This window comes from Pogona vitticeps, chromosome 4 (assembly GCF_051106095.1).
Source record: "Pogona vitticeps strain Pit_001003342236 chromosome 4, PviZW2.1, whole genome shotgun sequence".
Classification (NCBI taxonomy): Eukaryota; Metazoa; Chordata; class Lepidosauria; order Squamata; family Agamidae; genus Pogona; species Pogona vitticeps.
Genome location: NC_135786.1, coordinates 57,829,116 through 57,853,739, shown reverse-complemented (window position 1 = coordinate 57,853,739; position 24,624 = coordinate 57,829,116). Strand labels below are relative to the sequence as shown.

Sequence of the window (24,624 nt, the reverse complement as noted above, 5' to 3'; positions counted from 1 at the left end):
CCATATCTCTGCTGCGTCGTCTTTCTCGAGGAGTTACCGGGAAGGGCGGGAACTAATGCCCCCGCCCACAATCCACCACTAGCCAATCTTGGCTCCGAATGAGTGCCCCGTCAGTGCCAATTGCATGATGGCCTTGCAAGATCCCGCTTCGGAATCCTATTGGTTGGTGGGTAGCAAAGCGCACGGCGCGGAGCTCCGCGCACGCGCGCTGTACCGTGGCGAGTGAAACCGGGTTCTGCGCTGACAGGGCCTCAGCCATCCCCGACTTCGAGTAGGGGCTCTAACCCGGACCTGCCGCTTCCGCGTCCCGCGCGCACTTCGTTCTTTTCAGTGCTACTGCAACCACTGTCTCCATCGTCGCCATGTTTCTCACTCGCTCCGAGTACGACAGGTGAGTGCAGCCAGGGTAAAGGGAAGCGCGGCCTTGTCCTCTTTAGGGGCTGAGTCACTGTGGGCGGCCTGCTTCCTTCCCTGCCTTGCCCTTCCTTCGCGCCTTCTTCTTTCAGCCCTTCGCCTCCTGCTTCGTGGGCTCCGCGGGTGGCTGGATGTGGGGGGGCATTTTGCTCTTCTGAGCCCCTTTCTTGAGACTGAGGCTCTTCGGCCTGACTTCCTGCCTAAGTACCTGAGGAACGACCGAGCACCTCTGGGAAAGAGATGTTGGGGTCAGGGGAGGCTGTGCCTAGTTGTACAGTTGTCTCCTTAGGCGTCCTCAATTGGAGGCAAGTTCTGTAAAAACACACACACACACACACAAATAAATGGTGAAGTTTAAACTTTTAAGTGGATGTGGTTAGAATCAGGATGTACCAAAGTGTGCTGCTTAAGAAAGCCCACCACAGCAATGGGTCACCGGCTGAGTGAACTTTCTTTTTCTCCGAATTATCGCTGCCTTTCCCCCCCCAGCCAGGTAAACAGATACAGAGATTTAAAAAGGCTAAATGGCAAAAGATGCTTGTCCAAGGTTATTGTAATGGTAATTTGGGTAAAAATGAGTACGCTTTCAAGATGCCTGAAAAAGTCACAAATTTATTGATTACAGCATTTAGTCACAACAGCCTTTCCCTGTACTTCCAGAGAATCAACTTGTCCTGCATAGATGTTGGGTGTTAGGAAGAACAGCACATGAGCTGGGGTGCTTGCTTGTCTCTTGTTGTTTTGTTTGCAACTTGTGTCCCTAAGTTGTTTGCTTTCCAGAAATTTATAAAGGCTAGCTTGGTACTCAGAAATTGCTTTCTTCATGGTGGTTTTGAATTGCTTCTCTTCATGGTAGATTGGGTCTAACTGTACTGAGAAACAGTAATATTGACTGCTGTGTGTAGTCAAGGCCTAAGCCAGTTCCTTAGTCATAGTGATGAGTCTTGGAGCTTTTGCTTTCAGTTACACTGGATTGGGTAGAGGTCATGAGTGATTCATCCCACTTAAACAACTGAAGCTAAACAACAGTTCAGTGCTGGAAATGCTGACTTGGAGCTGAAAATGCCAACTTGGAGTGAAATTAGGTAGATTAATGCAAAAAGTTTTAAATGCTTATGCAGAAACTTAGATAACTTTACTTGTATAAATATGAGAGCAAGGGGTGAGTGCCCCCAGATGGTTGAATGTTCATGAAAGAACACTACTGTAGGCTGATCTTCTCTGTGTTGGCCTTTCACTTGGAGGCGGGACCTTTTTTATTCAGGCAAGCCGTTGGCATTAGTAGTTACTTTTGAAAGGAGTATGAATTGCTTGGGTTTTATTTCAGTTAGCAATGCACTTTTAACCTGTTCTATCTTTTATTAAACTTGTTATGTTTTACTTTTATCATTCTTAGGCACATTGAATACCATTTTGGGACAGAAAGGTGGGAAATAAATGTAATAAATAATATAGATCTAATAAGTGAAATACTCCAGAAACACAGAGAGAAGGCAACATAAAAATTGGCAAACTGCAGTTTACAAATGTATTTCTTAATATTTTGCCATATTCCAAGTCTCCCCCTTGCAGAATACCAGCTAGACGTTGGAGCTTCATATTTGTCTCCTGGGGGATATGAATATGAAGCTTAGCACCGCAGGTGCCATAGTGGTCCATTCCTGCCCCCTAGAACCAGTCCAGTCCACTCAGTGGGCTCGTCACAGTGCTCATGTCCGATAGCAGCAACATCGCAGCAATCATGAACCGACAGTGCCCTGCCTCTGCCCTCAGCCAACCACTCAGCAGCTGAGCAGGAAGACTTGTCTTCCCACCTCCTCGCGGCTGGCTGTGGGGAGAGGTGGGGCAACATCAGCGGGACTACGTCCACAATTGACACAATATTTTAGCTGTTAGACACATGTGCTGCAAGGAGCCTAATGAGTGGACCAGCTGGTTCTAGGGGGTGGGAATGGACCACTGTGGCACCTGTGGTACCAAGATTTGTATTTGTATCCCCCGGGATATGAATATGAAGCTCCCATGTCTAATTCCAGCACATATTAGTGATATTTTTAGGGAAATAATGAAGTTTTAAAAATAATTGGAACATTAGCCATAATGTCACTTAAGCCAATCCTGATGTTTGTGTGTAGTACTAGGAATACTTTCTCTTATTCATGCAAGTTAGTTCTGATAGTTTCATAGCCAGGTGTTTTGTGGTAATAGATCAGTTATTTGTAGAGTTTGTTTTGTCATTGTAGGTTGTCAGATCAGGGATTCTGATGCCTAAACATGTCCCTAAGAGCCCTGCAGAACTTTCTAGACCTCCAAGGAAAAAAATTGGAAGCCTTTGTTCATCACAGCTGGCATTTATCCCAGTTAAGGGTTAATTCCAGAATGAAACCAGTCAGTTCTTTCCAATCACATTAAAATTCATCTGAGCATCAGGGTATAAGGCTTTTCATTGTTGCAGTAATTCTAGGCAACATTAGATTGTCTGATTCTACAAGCTTTATTTCTGCATTGCTTTTATGTTTCATATGCAGTAAAATACTTCAAAAAGTAACAAGTTAAAAGGATGTGGAAAACATTCTTATAGCTCTGAGAAACAGCAGGCAAAAATGCTTAAAATATATAAAAATTAACCTTAAATTGCACACAAATTCATAAGTCAAAATTCATTCCAAAATACAATCAAATACTGTACTGTAATCTTTTTTAAGAGTAAAAGGAGATAATAAGAACCTTTCAGTTATATTCTAAAAATGCTAGAGCGTATAGCCTTAAAAAGCAAATTTTAAAAGCAGACATTTTTAAGGATGAAAAATATATTTTAAAAAATGACTTTCTTAGCTGTAAAGCATATTAGGAACACACACAAAATAATTCTAAATGCTCACTCAGCCAAACCAGTTTGACTCTATGGAGGGAAATCCATGCTGATTGTTGTTGCTGGCATTTGGAAATGAAACCTGTTGTTGTGCTGTTATATGATTGCTGCTTTTTCATGTCTGGAGCCCAAAGTGGTGTGGAATTGAATTGATGTAATGAGTCCCTGTGCGTGCGTCTTCTTACATTTATAATATTTCAAATGTTTACTACTTCTCCTACAATCTCTGTAAACAATATCTTTTCCAGGGGACTTGATTTCCAAGTAAAATAATTAGGAAATTCTGTTGTTTCTGTAGAATTTGTAACTTCAAGGATTTGTAACTTAAAATCTGGCAAGCTGCCACAAGATTGGAGGACTAAAGCCTATTGTACCAGAGTCTTGGAATACCAGTATATTGTAGCTATAGGATCTGCAAACTCCACCTCCATATTATGCATTACAACATAAACATGTTCAACTTTCAGGATTGTTATGGTACTGGGACCTTGCTCAGCTGGATAGCTGGCTAATACTTTTGCAGTGACTATAATAAACTATTGTTCAAGTTGTAATTTTAAAAGTACTTTCATTTTTAGGGCTAGTTTTTCTATACTTCCCTTTTTTCAACATTCTGTACATATAGCATTTCACACGTTGACATCCTCACCCCCAACAGGTAAACGTGGGGCTGTCTTGCTCGTAAATCTGGTGTGCCATTAAAAGTCAGCAGTTGACCTCTGGTGCTGAAGTTGAACTGCCTTCATTGTGGCTACATGAAGCTTAGGTTCAAATATGCTTTCACAACAATGTGAATATCTAAATGTTTGTTTTTAAAGGTGTTGTAGAATATTTGTCAATTCTAATTGTTAGTAGAATCATTGCAGACACCCATGTTGTGGCATTCATATTGGAATTCTTACTGACAATTAAATTAGGATGTTTTTTCCAATTGTGTACCTGATTTTTCCAACCTGTCATTGCTTACAAACTATGGCTACATGACAAACTATGGTGGATCCATAATATCTGCTGCATTTCATGGACAAAATAATTGAATTCCATTAGCTATGTATTAGTAATGGTATGATGCCGAGGACCTGTTACATCTGTCCACTCACTAAAAGAAGCATTTTTAGTATTACTTTGGGTTCGTTCTGTACTGTTTCGTTCTTTTGAATATGGTGTATACTGTTCATAGAACTTAAGTTGTTCTCAGGCTTACAAATGGAAACACCTCTTATTTACTTTGCACCATTAGTTCTAGTGAATAAGTAGTTTTCTGGTACTCTCAGGTTGTAAATTTATTTCTGAAGGTTCTAATTCTAGAAATCTTTAATTCCAGGAATTATGCGAAAGATTAGACTGAGAGGTTGACCTTTTTTTTTTAATTACAGAGGTGTGAACACTTTTTCTCCAGAGGGACGATTATTCCAGGTGGAATATGCCATTGAAGCTATCAAGGTATGGTGCTCTATTTTGTAGATAAAATACCTCGTGCTATTTCATAAAACATTCTGGATTGGGACAGCTCAATGCAGTGGTTAAGACTTTAGTATGCAGTTTGAGGGGCATTATACAAATCACAGATGTTGAGATTGTATAGGGAATGAGCAGCTGTAATTATATTGCTTTTCCTGATTAGGAATGGCTTTATTTTCTTTTACTATATCCAGCTGCATACTGCTGGAATTTCTCTTTGACATTAATTGAAAAAAAAAACCAATTGAAATCCCTTGTACAACACAGGTGAAGATCTAGATTGAGCCTATACCTCCCAAGACTGTTTGGAAAACCAAATGATATCTTGGAGTGAATCTTCCCTCCAGAGCTCAGTTCCCAAAATAAACCAGTCCTGTTTCCCCCCATTATATCTTTTTTTTCATGTGGCGCAAGCCATAGAACACTGTTCTCTGCAAGCAGAAAGGCACTCAGCTGACACCAGGTCATAACCATTTCTGCTTAAAATACACCTCAGTTAAAGTGGTATAGATCATTTTCCTCTAAACTATTCTTAGTGTCCTCCAGCTCTGTAAAACTAGCAATTTCTGTTTTACAAACAAAAGAACAAGCATAATAAAATATTCTTTATAATTAACTTGCCAAATTGTACATAGTAACTGCATGGAGTACAGTAATAACTCTTAGTTCACTAGTCTTCATGATAGATAGTTGTAAATTTCTGCTCTCCGAGCTCACACACTCTGCCATCTTTGAGGACACATGAAAACAGAGACACTATGCTTGTGTTCACTATATTATCAATCAACACATTTTATCTTAAAGCTTATAATAACTACTGGAAAAGTTCCTGCTTCAGCTGAGTAGAGGTTCAGTAGAGATAGAGCAAATCTTGGCTCTTTTAGTCTATTGCCTCCCCTGCAGACTTCCCTCCCTGTTCACCTCTGCTTACTGCATAGCAATATTTTCTGTATCCTCCTTATAATGCTTTGCACTTAGAAAGGAAAAAATGTGTTGGCTAGAATCCTAATGATCTTTGTATAAGGGTTGCATAACTTGCTGTGGCTAATAGCAACTAATTGACAAAGTGCTGGGATGTGTCTCGGTAATGTGCTACGGGGTGCATAACCAAGACATGTCCTAGCACCTCAACAAAGAGCCACAGTTAGCTACGGGAACTTAAGCAAACCTTGTGAGAACATAAGATTCTGGCCGCTGCATCACATCAGTGGACAGCTTGTCTCAGATAAGCTTAAGTCATGTATTTAAAACTTGATTGACTTGAATGTTTGCATAATATGTATAACATTTTTCCAGCAGTGGATTTGCAAAATTTGACTTCATAGGGTGCAAATCTGATGACTGGTATCTGTATATTTTTGCTTAGAGTAACATTATAGGCCAATTCAAAATTATTTTTCTCCTTTGAAATAAGAGAATAGATAAACAGTCTATCTTAACTTTCATGGTGTTGAAGATGCATATCACGGCATCAGAGGAACTACTTCAACTAAAATCCTTACACACCTGTTATGTTGGTCAAGTAGGTAGATGACTAATGTGTGTAGGCTTGATGTTTTCAATCAGCAGACTTATATGATTGCATTGTCAATGTATGGTGAAGGTGACAAGTATCGTTTACGTTACAACTCTGAAGCTATAGAGGTGTACGGATTGTCCTAACAATTGTGAGGCAATCTTAGATGCCTCCTCCCCAGTTCACTTTAAAGTAATCATCATGGCATGCTCCCTATGAGCCGTTCCAACAGGCACATCTCACTCTCAGGCACCTAGGTAAGCATATAGCTTTGGAAGCTTTGTGAAGTCAACGTGAAATGTCATTATCCCATTTTTTTTAAAAAAAAATCTTTAATAGATTCTAATACTACAGTTACTTTGCAGAGGTCACATTTTCAACCCTTGAAGTTAAAGCTGTAAATTGGAAAATTTACAGTTTACAAAGGGTATTATTAAATGTTTTAGCAATATTGGAGAAATAGTTTTAATTCTCAAGTGTTTATTGATGGGAATTTGGTTTTTACTTTTCACAATTTTCTGTGTAATATGTGTACGTTATCTTCTGTTAATGGGAATTTGCATTTTACTTGTCATCCTTTTATAGACAGCATGTATATGGCTCTTCTGATAAGTGCAAAACATGTGTGTTAAGAGGCAGTACCTCCAAGCATATAGACAGTGTAAACAGTTCGGTGTAATATCAGAAATGATTTGGTAGTGGTGATTTTCCCCCCCTCTTCTCTTCTCTTTTTTAAAAAGCTTGGTTCCACAGCTATTGGAATTCAGACGTCAGAAGGGGTTTGTCTGGCTGTAGAGAAGAGGATCACCTCGCCACTCATGGAACCTAGCAGTATTGAGAAAATTGTAGAAATAGATTCCCACATAGGTAAGAATAATGAAAATTTGTTTATTTAGTAAAGCCTATAGCGTAGTTGCAACACAAAACCCTTCCTCTGTACGTTTCTTGATGGTAAGTTCTCCTGTAGTATAAGCCACAAAGTTGTGTGCAGACTTCATATGGTAGGAAATTAATATTTAATGCTTTCCAGGCTCTAGGCCAGAGGGACATAGTTACAAGAGTAGGAAGCAGCAGCTGGAACTTGCTTGTGTGACCTCACTAGTGAAGGCTTGTCCACAAATTTAGAACTTAGAGGGTGGAGAATTGCAGTGTAAATGTTTTATCCCTAGCCAGCTTCTGTGCTGGAAGCTCACTGATTGGACCACTAATGTTAGTTTGTCCTCTGGGCTCAAGACAGTTTCTTACATAGGCACGCACACATAGTTGAAAACTGGATCTTTGCTCCTGAGGAATTTAAATTTTATGTATGTTCCTTTCCCTGTACATATTATTAACCTGATATCTTCAGGGTTGATTTTCCTTAAGACAGTATCAATTTTTCATTGGCAAAGGTAGAAGACATTTGTGAGGTTATTTTTATTTTTATCAACACTTTATTAATTTTTAATATGAGAGAATTGCCAAACTCCTTTGTATAGTATGTACACTTATGACCATTTGACATAGCATGTCTTCCTCGAGCACTATTCTACTTTAAGATGGGTGTTACTTTAATATGAAGATATTACAGTGGTGCCTCGCATAGCGAGGTTAATCCGTTCCGGATTAACCTCGCTATGCGAAAACATCGCTGTACGGATCAAAAAAAGCCATGTTTAATGCGTTCCAAATTGGCAGAAAACTCACCGTACAGCGATGTTTTCCGGGTCCGGCAGCCATTTTCATGCCCTCAGTAAGCGAGGGGAGGGCGCAAAAACGCTGCGCGCGGCCATTTCGGCCGCAGCGAGCCCGCGGATCAGCTGTTCGGCGGGTCCAAAACGGCCACCGGAACACCCGAAATGGCCGCGCACAGTGTTTTCGCACCCTCCCCTTGCTTACCAAGGGCGCGAAAACGCTGCCCGCAGCCATTTCGGGTGTTCCGGCGGCCATTTTGGACCCGCTAAACAGCTGATCCGCGGGTCGCAAAGCGAAGGTTGGTAAGCGAAACGCTTATCGATCTTCGCTATGCAAATTTCGCCCATTGGGGCCGACGCGATGCCTTCGCATTAGCGATCCCGGAAAAAGGATTGCTATACGAATTCATCGCTGTACGAGGCACTTGTTAAGCGAGGCACCACTGTACTGAGTTTTTCTAGAATCATAGAAAAGTGAAGTTGGAAGGGGCCTACAAGGCCATCAAGTCCAACCCCCTGCTCAATGCAGGAATACAATCAAAGCATATCTGCCAGGTGATTATCTGAGTACAGTATTTCTTGAATGTCTCCAGTGATGGAGCATTCAGCAACTCGTGAGGTAACTGGTTCCATTGCTGTACTGCTCTATCAGTTAGGAAGTTTTTCCTGATATTCAACCAAAACCTGGCTTCCTTTAACTTGAGCCCATTGTTGCATGTCCTGCACTCTCGGATGATCAAGAACAGATCTTGCCCCTCCTCTGTATGACAGCCTTTCAAATATTTGAAAAGTGCTATCCTATCACCTCTCAGTCTTTTTTTTCCTCTCAAGGCTAAATATGCCCAATTCTTTCAGCCTTTCCTCATAACACTTCGTTTCCAGCCCCCTTGACCATCCTTGTCACCCTCCTCTGAACTTGTTCCAATTTGTTAGCATCCTTCTTGAAGTGTGGTGTCCAGAACTGGACACAGTACTCAAGGTGAGTATTCTAACTTAGTGCTGCTTTATTATGAACATGGGAATTGTTCATTTTTCATCTCACTTGTACTGCACTTCTGGTAGCTATTCTGGACAGATAGACAGTGACTACCCAGAGTGGAATAAGAATGTGTTTCACCGGGATTCTGTGGCCTTTATCTGCTTCCCAGATTTCAGAGAGACAGAGGAATGAAAACAAGACAATTTCCATCAGATACATCATTTAGTTTAAAAACGTGTGCAGTTAAAGTTCAGCTGTAATATGTTGATTGATATGCAGTTGACTAACTATCCAGTGTGAAGACAGAAGATAAAGAAACAGTGAGGACAGATTGGCTAATCCTGTACTTGTTGGGCTGGTGAGGTGCTGCACTCTTGCTTTCTCATTTCTGTCTTTGTGCATCCTTGATTCTTTTTACTTCAAATTCTTCTACACCTTGTTTGACAGCATTTTGCCAGACATTTCAATCTTGAGGGAGAGCTTTCCAGTTGCCACGGACAATATTCTTTCAGTGTTGATTTCAGTGTATCCTTATATCATTTCTTTTCCTCATCCCACAATCAAGCATCTGCAGCAAGCTTTGCACAGAAAATGTATTTTGGGAGACAGTTGTCCAACATCCTGACAACACACCCAGCCCCCTGAAGTTGTCCTTGTCTCAAGATTATAAAAATGCTTGTCATGTGTGTTTGCTCCAAGCTTTCAGTGTCAGGGACTTTATCCTGCCATTTGATGTTGAGAGTTCTCCAAATACAGGTAATATGGAAATGATTGAGCTTTCTTGCATGGCATGGATAGATAGTCCAAGTTTCTGCTCCAGAAAGTAAAGAGACTAGAATAACAGCTTTGTACATCTTCAGCTTAGCAGTACAATTGATTCTATGTCAGTTGCACACAGAGGATTGAAGTCTTCCAAAGACAATACTGGCTTTAGAGATTCATGAGGCCACTTCATCATCAGTGAGAGCACAGTGGGAGGCAGTGCTGCCAACATGTATGAATGTAAACCCACCCACTGTAAAAAGGGCATGTTCTATACCTCAAGAACTAGTTCCTCATAAGGCACACCCAGAACAGGTTGTTATATCACCATTGTCTTATAAGTATTGATCTTCAAGCCAAAATTGTTAGAAGTGGAAAAACGCTGTACTGCAACTAAAACTGTGCTCACGACCTGGGGTTCAAATCCCAGGTAGCCGGCTCAAGGTTGACTCAGCCTTCCATCCTTCCGAGGTCGGTAAAATGAGTACCCAGCTTGCTGGGGAGGCAATGTGTAGCCTGTATAATTAAAATTGTAAACCGCCCGGAGAGTGCTTGTAGCGCTATGGGGCGGTATATAAGTCCAATAAATAAATAAATAAATAAATAAATAAATAAATAAATAAATAAATAAATAAATAAGTGTTATTGCATTAACAGTGCAGTCATTGGTTAGTAAAGGCTCAAACACTGCAAAATAAGATATTGATTGTGGCCTGTGGACATCACAGATTGAACTGTTTCTCATCAGTGTGATACTGAAGGTAAACACCTTCATTATTCTGTAATTTTCTTCTCTGTAAGCATCCAAGAGCATTGCAGAAAACCTAACACTGAAAAGAGCTGGAGCAAGAACACAGCCTTGTTTTAAACTATTTGTAACAGGAAACTGATCAGAGAGGATACAGTTGTCAATGACACAAGCTTGCATAGGGTCAAAAATTCTTGAACTTACATGAATTAATTTCTCAGGACATCCAATTTTTTCATTATTTTCTCTGGACTTTCTCTGCACATCGTGTCAAAAACTTTAGTCAGATCTATGAACGTTGTGTAGAGGTCGACATGCTACTCTTGGCACTTTTCTTTTAGCTTTCAAATGGAAAATATTATGTCAACAGACCCTTGTTCCTTACAGAAGCCACATTGTATTTCTCGTTAGAGGCTTCTCTCCAGGTCTCCTTTGAGGTGATTAAGAAGAATTCTTCCCAGAATGTTCCCAGTAGTATTTGCAACTGAGATGCCTTGGTGGCTGTCACAGAGTTGACGGTTGTCTTTTTAAAAAATTAAATAAATGAAGTGGATAAGTATATCTTTGAAATTTTGAAGGATTTTGTCATGTTTCCACATTTCCTGGAAAGGTGTGCCAGTTGTTGAAGAAATGTATTGTCAATTTTTCTTAAGATTTTTTTACTGACTTGGCTAATGGCCTTTTACTGTGTGTTTCTACCAGAGATAAGGGGAGGTCCATGGAACCGTTGATTGGCACTTGTGGCAGCCTGCTAATCATCTCCTCACTAATTTCAGATGGTCTGTTAAGCGCATCTTAAAAATGCTCAGCCCGTCTCTGCAGAATTTGTGATTTCTCACTATCAGTGCTGAGGAGGGGCAATATGCCTACAAGTTGGGAGCCATACATGGTTTTGACTGCTTTGAAGAATTTCTTGGTATATCCATGATCAACAAAGTCTTGAAACTCTCAGACTTCTTGCAGATCCATGAGTTCTGTATCTTGTAGTTTAGACTGCAACCTGTGACTCATTCTCATCAAATCAATCCTAATAAACACATTTCTTATGTCCAGGTGGTTTCATAGCAGTGGTATATATATTATAGCAGAGAGTTTTCCATTGATCGTCAGCGCCAGCTGGAATTTGATCTATGTTTGCACTTAATTTTGTCTCCAGAGTCAAGCTGGATTTCTTGTGACTAGGTTTGAAGACATGTAGCTTTTTTGATGGTCATTTTCTTTGTGGGCATCAAAGCAGTTTTATCTATATATTCGTTTTTGAGATGAGTAGCCAATTACCCATGTAACATTCAGCTTCACACGTCACTTTAGTGTACATATGTACATTTTGTCTGTCCCTACATCTAATAATGACATGATTTAATAGATGCTAATGTCAGAAGCATGGATGAAGCCAGGTTAAATTGTTTCTGTTTCAAAGGTGAAATAATTTGTGATGAGCAGATTGTATCCATTGCAGATCTTCAAGAAAACCAAACCATTGCTATTACAGCAGCGGTCCCCAACCTTTTTGGGACCACGGACCGGCTGAGCCTGTGAGAAGGTGGGGCACCTCCAGGCGCACTCTATCTCAGGCGCATGCGTGAAGCGGTGGGGGAGCATGTGCCTGCCCGCCAGCATTGGCATGAGTGCTCCCCCCTCCCATTCCCACATGCGCAGGAGTGTCTGCACACCCACCTGCCCACACGGCCACCCACTCCTCCATGCAGGCACTCGGGAGCTTGCATGAAGGGGTGGGGGGTGCTCATGCTGGCGCTGGCATGCGTGTGCATGCAAAGCAGCTGTGGGGAGGGGGTGTGTGCGGAGAGGGGAGGTCTGTCTCCACGGCCCAGTCTGGCTCATGCCACGGACCAGCACTGGACTGCAGACCGGTGATTGACGACCTCTGTATTAACAGTTCTCAGTGCCATCCTTTCCAGTGACTCCGTTCTGTATTTGATTATCCAAGCCAACTCAGGCACTAAAGTCACCAAGAATGATCAGCTTTTCTGATCTTGGCACACTATCAAGGTGGAGTGCAGATGATTGTAAAATCTGTTTTGTATGTAATTGCTATTGGTTGGAGTGTGAGCACTGATAAGTATAGCATATGTCTTTCCAGAAAGTGGGAGTCTTAAGAATCATCAGGTGATTGTTGATGCTTTGGCAAATTCTTATGTTTGCTGACAAATCTGATTGCAAATAGCAAAGCCAGCTGCTTCATGACAGGTCTCTTTAGAGTGGTCGCTCCAGAAAAAAGGTGTAGCCACCATGAACTTGTATTTGTTCTTCTCCTGAGAGGTGCATTCCACTAAGGGTAATAATATCAGCATTATCATGTCTGAGTTCTTTGGCTACAAATGCAGTTCTCCACTCAGTTCTGCTACTCCTGAGTGTTATCTAAAAGGGAATGAACATTGCATGCCCCAGTCATATTTGGAGTGCACTTTCTTCTTCTTTTGTGAGTTCCTCCCATGAAGTTTGAGATCCCCACCAACCACAGCTAACTGGCAAGGATATAATGAAGCAGACATTGTTTAGGATGTATTTTCTATCCCCTTCCTCAATGTGAAGGTGAGCAGTGTGATCCTAAAAAGGGCTACTCAGTCACTCAGGGAGCTGTTGAACTCTGTTGCTGCCTTGATCTAGGTGAGCACAACCCTGCACCCTGAACTGCCTGTGTACAGGTCCAGAACTATGGCTTCTGCTGTATCCACACCTGCCACTTCATTGCTTAGCTGTCGCCAAAGGGCTTTTAAAATAATTAATAGTTGTTCGATAGGAAGATAGTAAACTGACGTGATGGAGAGAACCTGTATGTGAGTGTATTTAAAGTGAGGAAAACTTGCACAATATTAGCCTTGCTGTCTCCTAGTGTCCACCATAATCCAGTGGCAAGACTAAACTGAAATGACTGAAAATGGGGTCTGGGCACAGTGGTTGACCATTTACTGAGTGCTTCATCAGACATGCTTTCTCTTAGTGATTGGCTGCATGGGAGGGGGTTTTGAATGGAGTGTTGTGCCTTGTTGCTGTGAATTTGTTTTCCGATTTTTAGTGTGTCATTTATTTGATACTTTTTAATATTTGTAGATTACTGTTTTTAGCTTTTAAATATTCTTTTAATAATATAAGCCACCTTGGCTCTTTTTTATGGAGAAAGGTAGGGTAAAAGTATTTTAAATAAACAAATAAACAAACAAATAAATAAATGTACTACAAATGCATCACTAGTTTGGCTGACTTTCCATTGGCTCTATAATGGACTCTTCCACTTTTTTATCTGCACCAGTCTTCATATGCTGGGATAAAAATGTCCCATAAAGTCAATGAAGGGCGAACACACTGTCTTACCCTCATCTAGTTTAGTGTGCCTGTTATGCAGCTTACTGGTGTATGGTTGCTGCACATGCTAAGCTACTTGGAACCACAGATCAGCGCTGAGTGCCAGATGAAGCCGGTAATGAAAGGCAAGCTTATAGAGAGTCTGGCAGTCCAATCATTAGAGGTATTTTCCACTCATAGGCACCCCTTACACTGCCTGTGTGTGTATTATAGGTCAACTTTTCACTCGTGGCTTGTAGTCTTTGCTTTTTTTCTTCCAGCTGTTGATCCATAACCTTTGTGTGGTGCGTGTCCTATATGTTTCATGGGAAACTTACTCAGTAGTTCATATGCTGAAAGCCAATATTTGCATATTTCAATCTTTTTCCAGGTTGTGCAATGAGTGGATTGATAGCTGACGCAAAGACATTAATTGACAAAGCAAGAGTTGAAACTCAGGTACTACTTAATATTCACTGTTGTGATCACAAGTTGGAAAACATTTTCATGCTTTATTTCCATTCTGAAATAAGTCTGTTGAATACCAGCACCAGAAAAAGAGAGGCTTATTTTAAAAAGGCTTATTAAAGAAAACAAGTGCTACTGAAGCAGCAAAATATTCCATGTGGGTGTTGTTAGATTAACAGAAACTGAGCATAAAGGTTTCAGTGCAATTAGTCTTTACTTTCGAAATCATCTTCCTTTATGCTTAGCATAATTTTGAGAAATCCACTCCCAAATGAAGTATTTTTAAATGGAAAAATATGTCTCAACCAATAGGATCTATAATCTTTCTAGGCTGGCTCCATACCTGTCTTTTTAATGTTTTTAGTAGAGATGGGCATGAACTGCTGGTTTGGTGGAACAAACAGATGTTCAGTACTTTCCAGCCATGCTGCCTCTGGTGGGTGTTCACTCAGAGTCAGCTCCCAGAGGAGGCAGGGCAGGGAAGCTTGGGGGGGGGCTCCTTCTGAGTAGGTGCCTGCTGGAGGAGGTGGGGCCAGGAAGTGCCAAACACGAGTTTGTCCGAAGGACGGATGGGCACAAACTGCTGAACTGGCAATTTGTGTCCATCTCCAGTTTTTAGATAAACAGAGCACTTTAAAGGGATGTTAACTCTGTATTGGAAAACTGTAAGAGTACGGCAATACCCTACTCTGCATTAGGTGGTTAATGTGCAGTAGATCACTGGATTGCAGAGTCAGGAGTTGATTGTGCCTCCTAGGGAGAAAACTGATCTGTGTGGTTTTGTGCAAACTGAACTGTCTCAGAGTGCCACCAGAAAAAGGGACTCGTAACCCATTTCTGAGCACTTAATGCCTAGAAAACTATGGGGGAAGTCAAGTTCCCGACAAATTATTAATTAAAAACTATGTATGAGAAACTATTCTGAGTGCGGCTGGAATTATGTTTCAGTGGCCAAAACTAGCAATACTAATTTTGTGACTGGGATTTGTGCAGTTGTCTCCTATCCATTATAAGCTGTGTAGGAGCTGCTCTTGGAAAACTACCTCCTATTTGTCTTGAAATATCAGAAATATCCTAATTGAGTATGTATTGAGAATGCTGTAGGCAGTCTTGTTCTAAGCTAGTGCCTTTCAAATAGTTGTTAGAGGGTACCAGATGCAGGAAGAATGCTGTATAACATAGAGTATATCACAGAAGTGAGTACACCCCCTCACATTTCATAAATACTTTAGTATATCTTTTCCTGTGAGAACACTGAAGAAATGACACTTGGCTACAATGTAAAGCAGTGAGTATACAGCTTGCCCTCAAAATAATGCAACACACAGCCCAATTTGGACATTGTCACTTAGGGGTGTACTCACTTTTGTTGCCAGCACTTTAGACATGAATGGCTGTGTATTGCATTATTTTGAGGGGACAGCACATTTACACTGTTACGCAAGCTGTATACTCACTGCTTTACATTGTAGCCAAGTGTCATTTCCTCAGTGTTGTCACAGGAAAAGATATACTAACATATTTATGAAATGTGAGGGGGTGTACTCACTTCTGTGATATACTGTAGGTGGACAATGTGCAACCACTTTCAACCCTCAGGGTGCATAATGCCACCACTACCACTGATTTGTTATTACTTAAAGATCTGTGTGGTTTGGAGGGACCTTTGCAATGTATTTGGATTCATCCTGAACCAGAAGGACTCCCCCACCCCAAAACCTGAAGTGGGATCATTTCCTAAGCTGAAAACATGGCTGGGGAAACATGTAAGAGTTGTCTCCACACCTCCTAAAATGTGCAGTAGGTCTTTTTTAAATTTAAAAAATGGGTGGGGGTGGAGGTGAGGGATCACTCCGAGCTCTCAGACCTATGGAAATTGCTAATTCATGCTGTAGACTAGAATACCTTGTCCTGGTCAAATGGCTGAGCTTTATAATACACAGTTGCTGTGAGAGGAATAGTAGCCCATGAACCACATTCTGTCCCAGTTCCTTATGACTTTCTCTTGGCACAATACTGAAATTGGCAAGAGGGTCTTCTGTGTATCTTTCTACCTAGCTGGCATCCCTCCCAGTGTGGAGGATATTTCATTTTGCTGTTGAAGGGTCTTATGTTAAGCCAGGGATGGCACATTCTGCATCCTTTTAACTTGCATAGTGCTGCTTGCCAAAATGTTGCTTAGGGAAGGTTTCTGCACAGGCCAACACCTGGTGTACAAGGCCAAGTAGGCCAACAGTACATATAAAAGATTGCTGTGTAGCATACTGGATCTCCTCTTACTGTACACAGTGATGGGACACCTACCATGTTTTTCAGCTCTGGAACGCTGACTCTCTTTAGCCAAGCTGCTTGGAAAGGGTGTGGCTGATAATGCCATGACTGGAGAGGGTCCAGACCTTCAAACTGAAGAAATTTGACATGGTTCATTGTAAAGATTGTAAGAGATTTTGTTTCTGCAAGAATGTGCTGCCAAAAAGTGTGTATTAAAAAGAAAAGCCATTATATGAAAAGATACACAGACTATACTCTTCTTTTCAGAATCACTGGTTTACATACAATGAAATCATGACCGTAGAGAGTGTGACACAGGCAGTGTCCAATCTTGCATTACAGTTTGGGGAGGAAGATGCTGATCCAGGTGCAATGGTAAGTAGGTGCTTGTACTAATTTATATTTTGAATACACACTTTTGGCAGTATCCTTACCTCGATACTTGGTCATAAAACATTTTCCACTTACTCAGTCATTAAACTTTTAATCTTTCTGTAATTTTATTCCAGTCAAGGCCATTTGGTGTGGCACTGCTCTTTGGAGGAGTTGATGAAAAGGGACCTCAGCTGTAAGTTTAGCCTTTCCATCTTTACTTTGTTTTCTTTCTGTTTGAAATGGAGTGTCAGCTTACAGCACTCAAGAAATGAAGCATCCTATAAATCAGGGAACAATTAATGTAAACTGATATGGCTGACTGATTCAATGTAAACCACTGTGTCAATAAACAAGAACTGTGAAAGCTATCACCCAAGACATCTCGAAGGCAAAAGGTTTTCCAAATTTGTTCTAAATGTTTCTCAGTCAAGTCAGAATAAACAACATTAATATGATTTAATTCTTTTGGCACAGTGCAGTTGATGTCAATTAACAAGCAGCATAGGATGATAGGGTTATGGGTTAGTTCATATTTTATTGTTTTTAAATTTGTAAACCACCCAGAGTAGGCCTTTGGTCTAGATGGGCAGGATAGAAATCTAATAAATAAATAAATATTCCTTTTTGCTGGGTATCTGGTCATTTGGATGTTCGCAAGATAATATGTACCAGACAAGAGAAATATATGGGGAGTCGAATCCTCCGTAAATTCCACTTATTTTAACACAGCAAGTTGCAGCTAGAATAGAGTGGAGATTCAAATGAGCCTACTCTTAATTGTGATTTCCTGCGTTAAAGTAAGTGGCACTTAGATAGGAGCTGACTCACTAGATACCTATTGATCCAATAGGTCTACTCTAGTGCAGTTTATTGTCCTAAGCAACAGAATTTTGGCCTTTGCATTCAAGTCCCTCACACGTTTGCAGAAGGCATTTATGTTCTCATGTTGTATTCATAAATATGCTGTTCTGGAGGATTTCCTGACTCCAGAGTGGTTATTTGTAGGTAAACCCAGGTGCTGCAACAGTTCCAGTATACAGCAGAGCATCATGCAACATTATCCAGATCCAGTCTTTATAATTTATCTCTAGCTAACTCTCTAGTCGCCCTGCTGTGCCAGATGTAATACTTTGGCTGCCATGCATGAGGTATGTTCCTACTAGGAAGATATTCGTCTTGCAGCCTTTTCATTACCTCTTATTGAGCATCTCCTTTCTTTTGATTCTAAACCCTAGAATATTACAGTATTTTTTTCTAGGGAATTTTCTTGGGATATGATTTTCCATACTTTTGTAATCTCCTATGTAGGTTTCACATGGACCCTTCTGGAACATTTGTGCAGTGTGATGCAAGAGCAATTGGGTCAGCTTCAGAGGGTGCACAGAGCTCCCTGCAAGAGGTTTATCACAAGGTAATTGGAAGACATCTGAAAAACAAATCTTGACTCATTTGACTCCTTATAAAATACTAGTTACTACAGTTTCCTAGTGAGAATGGAGGATAAAACGTACAATATCAACATTTATTCTTATATCTGTAAGAACTGTTTCATAATTCACATGATCTTGGACTAATCCTTCTGTTAAAGCAGTGTAATAAAGCAGCGGCTGCTTCCTGGTGGAAAAGAAATTCTCAGAGACAGTTGTGTCATCTGTCTGCTTGCATGCAGTATCATAAGTATAAGCTATTTGATGCTGAATAAATATCATTATGAATTGATATAATCTGCAGTTTACTTGAAATTGTATAAAAATGAAGAGCCAAACACTTGTGATGTGGTGGTATTTTGTACCTGTTCAACACATTTGTAAGTACAGTGGTGCCTCGCACAACGATGGCTTCATACAACGATGAATTCACACAGCGATGGGTTTTTTTGAGGAATTTCCCCCATCGTTTAACGATGTTCTCTATGGGGGAATTTCACTTAACGATGTCCATTTTTGCTCATTTAAAAGTGTCTTAAAATGTTTGAAACCTGTTTTAAATGCTTGGATTCCATAGTGTACCTTGTGAAACATGTGCAAACTTAATTTGGTTTTGTTCTGAGTCTTCATTAATTTTTGGTGATTTTTTTATTTCCCCCATTTAAATCAATTGAATGGACAGTTCAATGCATTTAAATAGGGAAAACAAAAAATCACCAAAAATTAACGAAGACTCAGAACAACACCAAATTAAGTTTGCATAGGGTTCAGGAGGTGGGCTAACGATTGCAAGCATTTAAAACATGTTCCAAACATTGTAAGACACTTAAAAATGAGCGAAAAGGGACATTGGAAAGGACTTCAAAAGCACTGAAGCCGGCTTCAGTGCTTTTGAAGCTCTTCCGTTTTCGCTCATTTTAAGGGTCTTACAATGTTTGGAACATGTTTTAAATGCTTGCAATCGTTAGCCCACCTCCTGAACCCTATGCAAACTTAATTTGGTGTTGTTCTGAGTCGTCCTTAATTTTTAGTGATTTTCTGAATTTTCTCTCATTGGAATGCACTGGACGGAAAGTTCAGTGCATTCCAATGAGAGAAAATTCAAAAAATCACCAAAAATTAAGGACGACTCAGAACAACACCAAATTAAGTCTGCATAGGGTTCAGGAGGTGGGCTAACGATTGCAAGCATTTAAAACCTGTTCCAAACATTGTAAGGCACTTTTACAGGAGCGAAAAAGGACTTCGCAAAGCCATTGAAATATATTGAGTCGGCTTCAATACATTCCAATGGAGGAAACATTGTTTCACTCAACGATGTTTCCTATGGGTTTTTTCACTTAAAGACGGCAATCCGTTCTAATTGGAACGGATTAACCGGTTTTCAATGCATTCCTATGGGAAATGGTGTTTCACAGAACGATGTTTCACACAACGTTGATTTTTTTGGAACCAATTAACATCGTTGTGTGAGGCACCACTGTATCAAGTTAACCAAAATTGGCTTTGAGTCTAAGAGCTTCACTGGTATCAGACTTTCTAGAAATCATTACCATGAGAGAAGCTAGTTTAATTTACACAAAATTTGTGTGCTAGTATCAGGCTGCAACAGTGACCTTTTTTTTAGTTGAACTTCCAAGCTGACTAAAAAGCAAATACAGTGGTGCCCCACATAGCGAGGATAATCCGTTCCAGAAAAATCGTCGCTATACGGATTCGTCGCTATACGGTGCAAAAAAGCCCATAGAAACACATTAAGACGTAATTAATGTGTTCCTATGGGCTTGAAACTCACCGTTCAGTAAAGATCCTCCATAGCGCGGCCATTTTCGCTGTTCGTTAAGGGAGGAATATGTCCCAGAAACAGCGGGCGGCCATTTTGAAACCGCCAATCAGCTGTTATAAAAGCATTGCTATGATCTGAACCGATCATAGTAAAGCCAAGTTCCACTGCCAGCCAGCCCTGGAGGACGCCCGGCCTCCTTGCCGGGGCTGTCCCGGGGCACAAACAGGTGGGCCGGAGGGTCTTTCTCCAGTGAGCAGTGGGCTGGAGGGATGCAGCCGCCGGGGGTGGGGAAGGGGGGTTGGGAAGGGACGCGCCGGCCACCCCTCGCTCGCCAGCTAGCCCAGGAGACACCCGGCTAAGGCAGGCGAGCGAGGGGTGGAAGGGATGCAGCCGCCGGGGGTGGGGAAGGGGTGGGTGGGAAGGGACGCGCCGGGCACCCCTCGCTCGCCAGCTAGCCCAGGAGACACCCGGCTAAGGCAGGCGACCGAGGGGTTAAAGCGATGCAGCCGCCGGGGGTGGGGAAGGGGTGGGTGGGAAGGGACGCGCCGGCCACCCCTCGCTCGCCAGCTAGCCCAGGAGACACCCAGCTAAGGCAGGCGAGCGAGGGGTGGAAGGGATGCAGCCGCCGGGGGGTGGGGGTGGGGAAGGGACGCGCCGGGCACCCCTCGCTCGCCAGCTAGCCCAGGAGACACCCGGCTAAGGCAGGCGAGCAAGGGGTTAAAGCGATGCAGCCGCCGGGGGTGGGGAAGGGGTGGGTGGGGAAGGGACGCGCCGGGCGCCCCTCGCTCGCCAGCTAGCCCAGGAGACACCCGGCTAAGGCAGGCGAGCGAGGGGTTAAAGCGATGCAGCTGCCGGGGGTGGGGAAGGGGCAGGTGGGAATAGACGTGCCGGCAATCCATCGCTCGCCAGCCAGTCAGCTAGCCCGGGAGACACCTGGACAAGGCCAGCGAGCAGCGGGCTGGAAGAAGACATGGGTGGGGAGGAGGAGAGGGAAGGGGCACGCCAGCCACCGTCAGTGAGCCAACCCCGCACTCCTGGCCTCCTTGGCGGGCGAGGAGGGGGTCTCTGGTGCACCGCCGCCCCCGTCCAGCCACTGCCACCCTGATCCCGGTCCCCGGCGGGCGCCTCCTCCTTTGCCGCGCCGCCCGCCGCAACTGCTCTCTGGCTCGGCGCCCCAGGGGTTGCTGCGCACCGGGAATGGGGCCAGGCCCTTCACCCCTCCTTCCCTCCCTCCTCCCGAGGCGCCAATCAGCTGTTTGCTTTGCCATGATCCGTTCCCCAAGCAGGGAACCGATCATCGCAAAGCAAAATTTCCTCATAGGGAACATCGGAAAGCGATCGCAAAAGCGATCGCAAAATCTTCATCGCAAAGCGATTTCATCATTATATGATGCAATTGCTATGCGAGGCACCACTGTATTATATTTCTGATCTCAGACATAAAGGGAGACAATATTATGTTGCTTTTCCAGTTTTTAGTTATAATAACCTTTCATTTGTTATATTTATCCACTGCTTTTGTTCTAATGAGCTCAAGGTGGCATATATGACTTTCTTCCTCCACACAGTGGACGATAATCCATTCCGGAAAAATCGTCGCTATCCGGATTCGTCGCTATCCGGATTCGTCGCTATGCGAAAAGAAAAAGCCCATAGGAATGCATTAAACCCCGTTTAATGCGTTCCTATGGGCTTAAAACTCACTGTTCTGTGAAAATCCTCCATACGGCCACCATTTTTGCTGCCCGGTATGCGAGGAAACGGTGCGAAAATACTGTGGGCGGCCATTTTTTCCCTGGCGGCCATTTTGGAACCGCCGATCAGCTGTTTTTAAAACATCGCTATGCGAAAATCGGTAAGCAAAACAGCTTACAGATCATTGCAAAGCAATTTTTTACCATTAAAAACATTGTTATGCGATCGCAAAAAATCCGTCGCTATGCGGATTCGTCGTTAAATGAGGTGCTCGTTAAGTGAGGCACCACTGTATTTTAGTCTCATAGTCTTGTGAGCTAGGTTAAGCTGAGAGAGTGTGACTGGCCCAATATCACTTACTCAGTTTCATGGCTGAGTGAGGATTTGAATCCAGGTCTCCTGCATCGTGGTCCAACACTAACCAGGACACCGTGCTATATGTATCTCAATTATATACTTATTTTCATAGGAGTGAGTAGTGTCCATCTATGGGCAGAAATTTCTGAAATTACTATTCAAAGGATTAGTGATTACTTTCATCAGTTTATTCTGAACAACCATTGAAAACTGTTCAACACTCATTTCTTACATAGTGCTTCACTAAATAGACCCCAATATTTATTGTACATGATAGCAAATTTCTTGTATGCTGTTGTGGTTTTGGAGAAAACAGTGATAAGCTACTGCACATGGCTTGCTGCATGAAAACATTTGAAGTAGCCTCCACATAGCAGCTGAAATATACAGTACTTCACCCTTAATTTGCATGATTTCTCTTAACAGTCAATGACACTTAAAGAAGCAATCAAGTCATCTCTTATCATACTAAAACAAGTTATGGAGGAAAAACTGAATGCCACTAACATTGAGGTATGTAATTTTCCTCTCTTGATAAAGACAGTTGTTTTCCATCTATGCCCAGAGTAAGGAAATTCCAACACCAGATGTCAAAGTGGCCTAGATTTGTCATGGATCGTAACACAAAGCTCTCTGGCACTGAACAAGAAACTTCTTCTGAACCTCACGGTTCTATACAACCATCATGACTAATAAGTACGGATAGATGTCTGATTTATCAATTTATGTAAACTGCTTTTAAAGCCATTTAAACAAGTGGTAATTGTCAATTCTCATGGCAGCAAATTCTATATAAAAATTATAATCATGTTGGTTCTTTTGGATGCCTGAACAATTTTCAGTACTCTTGACCATGGGTGCAATGACAAATACATTTCTTATCTTATCTTAATCTTCTAGATCAGTTTGAATTGGGGGAGGTGTTTTACAGTGGTTCTATTCTTACTTTTAGATAGCTGTTTCTAGAAGATGGTGCTAATAGATTATTTCTGTTTTCCACAGTGATTATGGTTATAGAATTGTGAGGTTCTGCCTGGTTTTATGCTGTTTAATGCTTACAAGAAACTACTAGGGCAGATTTCCAGCTTTGGAATCCCACCCTGATTCTCATTCTTGGACTGCAACTCCCTGAAAAGCTGGCCAGCACAGCTGCTGGTGAAGCCTTCTGGGATTTGCCGTCCAGGAACATGAATCAGTGTGACTGAGGGGAGCAATGGACTAGATGAAGGGATGCAATTTAATTAAGGCCCTACCCCTTACATCATCCAGCTCATAGAGCTTTCTGGGTTTTCCACACAGATGTTTTTATGTACAAGTTGTTAGAGTTGTGTTAGCATCACCTACTCAGTTATATTGCCTCCAAAATCTTACTGGAAACAGACTGGTAATTATTTCTACAGCACTTAAATTAAGCTACGCACAAAAATAAAAAAGGCACACAATCCTGCAGACTTTCTGTTTCATTACCCACAATCCAATCTGCAATATGAATACCATTGTGCCTTCCACTTACTGTGGAAGTAAGATGTTGGAATTTCCTTACTCTGGGCATAGATGGAAACTGATGATTACTGAAATTACATGTGTAAAGCATTTTAAACATTACTTAAATAGTAGTCAATGATGGTACTACAGAAAAGCTAGGAAGTAACATATCTTCATTATCTATCTTCTGTGCTATCCAGCCACTCTCAGTATTTTGAAACTTATATGTAAAATCACACAAGGTATTTCTGGCTTCTTTGTGTATTTTAAAAGAATACATGTAATCTAAGTAGTTCTTCTTTACATTTCCCAACTGTGGTTTGGTCATACATTTAGAAGGGAGAACATTACCCTTGTGTGCAAGTAGAGATCACTCATTTCTCATTCACCATGGCAATTAAGCATAAAGTTAACCAGGCATTCTAGGAACACATGGCTATGCAGAGGTTCTGTTCACATGAAGCTTTTTCTCACTCACCTCCCAGCTGTTGTGTTTACTCTGATAAGGAAGAAGCTGGATCCAGGTATGTATAGCAGAAACGTCTTGTTTCTACTTTTGCTATGGAGAAATAGAACATACTATTCAGGTGCCTATTTTAGGGAACTAGTATATATTAAGTTGGAATTAGCTGTGAGCCAGACAGTTTAACAGCAACATCTGCTTTATGTGCAGTGATCTTTCTGCTCTGTGTCTAATGTTGTCACTTCCTAACATGTAGGGATTTTGTAACATTTTTTCTCTGTCTTTTCAGCTTGCAACAGTACAACCTGGGATGAAGTTCCACATGTATACAAAAGAAGAGCTTGAAGATGTTATCAAAGATATTTGATGAGAGGGAGAACCTGTCCAGCTGCCTCATTCCTTGATCACAGGAAACTGAATCTTCAGTTTTTTCCAGTGCCCGTAACTTTATTTCAGCAGCACGTATGCCTGCTCTTAAACAAAGGCGCAAAGATTTTTTTACAGTTTCTGTACATAAAAAAAAGATCTTCAACAAGAGGAAACGAGAATAAATCATTTTGTTACTCTTA

The 24,624-nt window shown here is 41.7% G+C and overlaps 1 protein-coding gene across 1 annotated transcript; it reads left to right on the top strand.

The window, feature by feature from the left end:
- Positions 1–174: 174 nt before the first annotated feature.
- On the top strand, positions 175–24,624 carry PSMA5 (proteasome 20S subunit alpha 5). The gene is made up of 9 exons (XM_020805298.3): positions 175–391; positions 4,663–4,729; positions 7,004–7,130; positions 14,120–14,187; positions 16,735–16,842; positions 16,977–17,035; positions 18,151–18,253; positions 22,534–22,620; positions 24,345–24,624. Exons 1-9 carry the CDS (start codon positions 363–365, stop codon positions 24,420–24,422), a joined length of 726 nt encoding a protein of 241 aa, XP_020660957.1. The 5' UTR covers positions 175–362; the 3' UTR covers positions 24,423–24,624.

Coding starts and splice junctions, on each gene's coding strand:
- PSMA5 (XM_020805298.3), top strand. CDS start 363: ATGTTTCTCACTCGCTCCGAGTACGACAG. Junction 392..4,662: donor ACTCGCTCCGAGTACGACAG/GTGAGTGCAGCC, acceptor TTTTAATTACAG/AGGTGTGAACACTTTTTCTC. Junction 4,730..7,003: donor ATGCCATTGAAGCTATCAAG/GTATGGTGCTCT, acceptor TTTTTTAAAAAG/CTTGGTTCCACAGCTATTGG.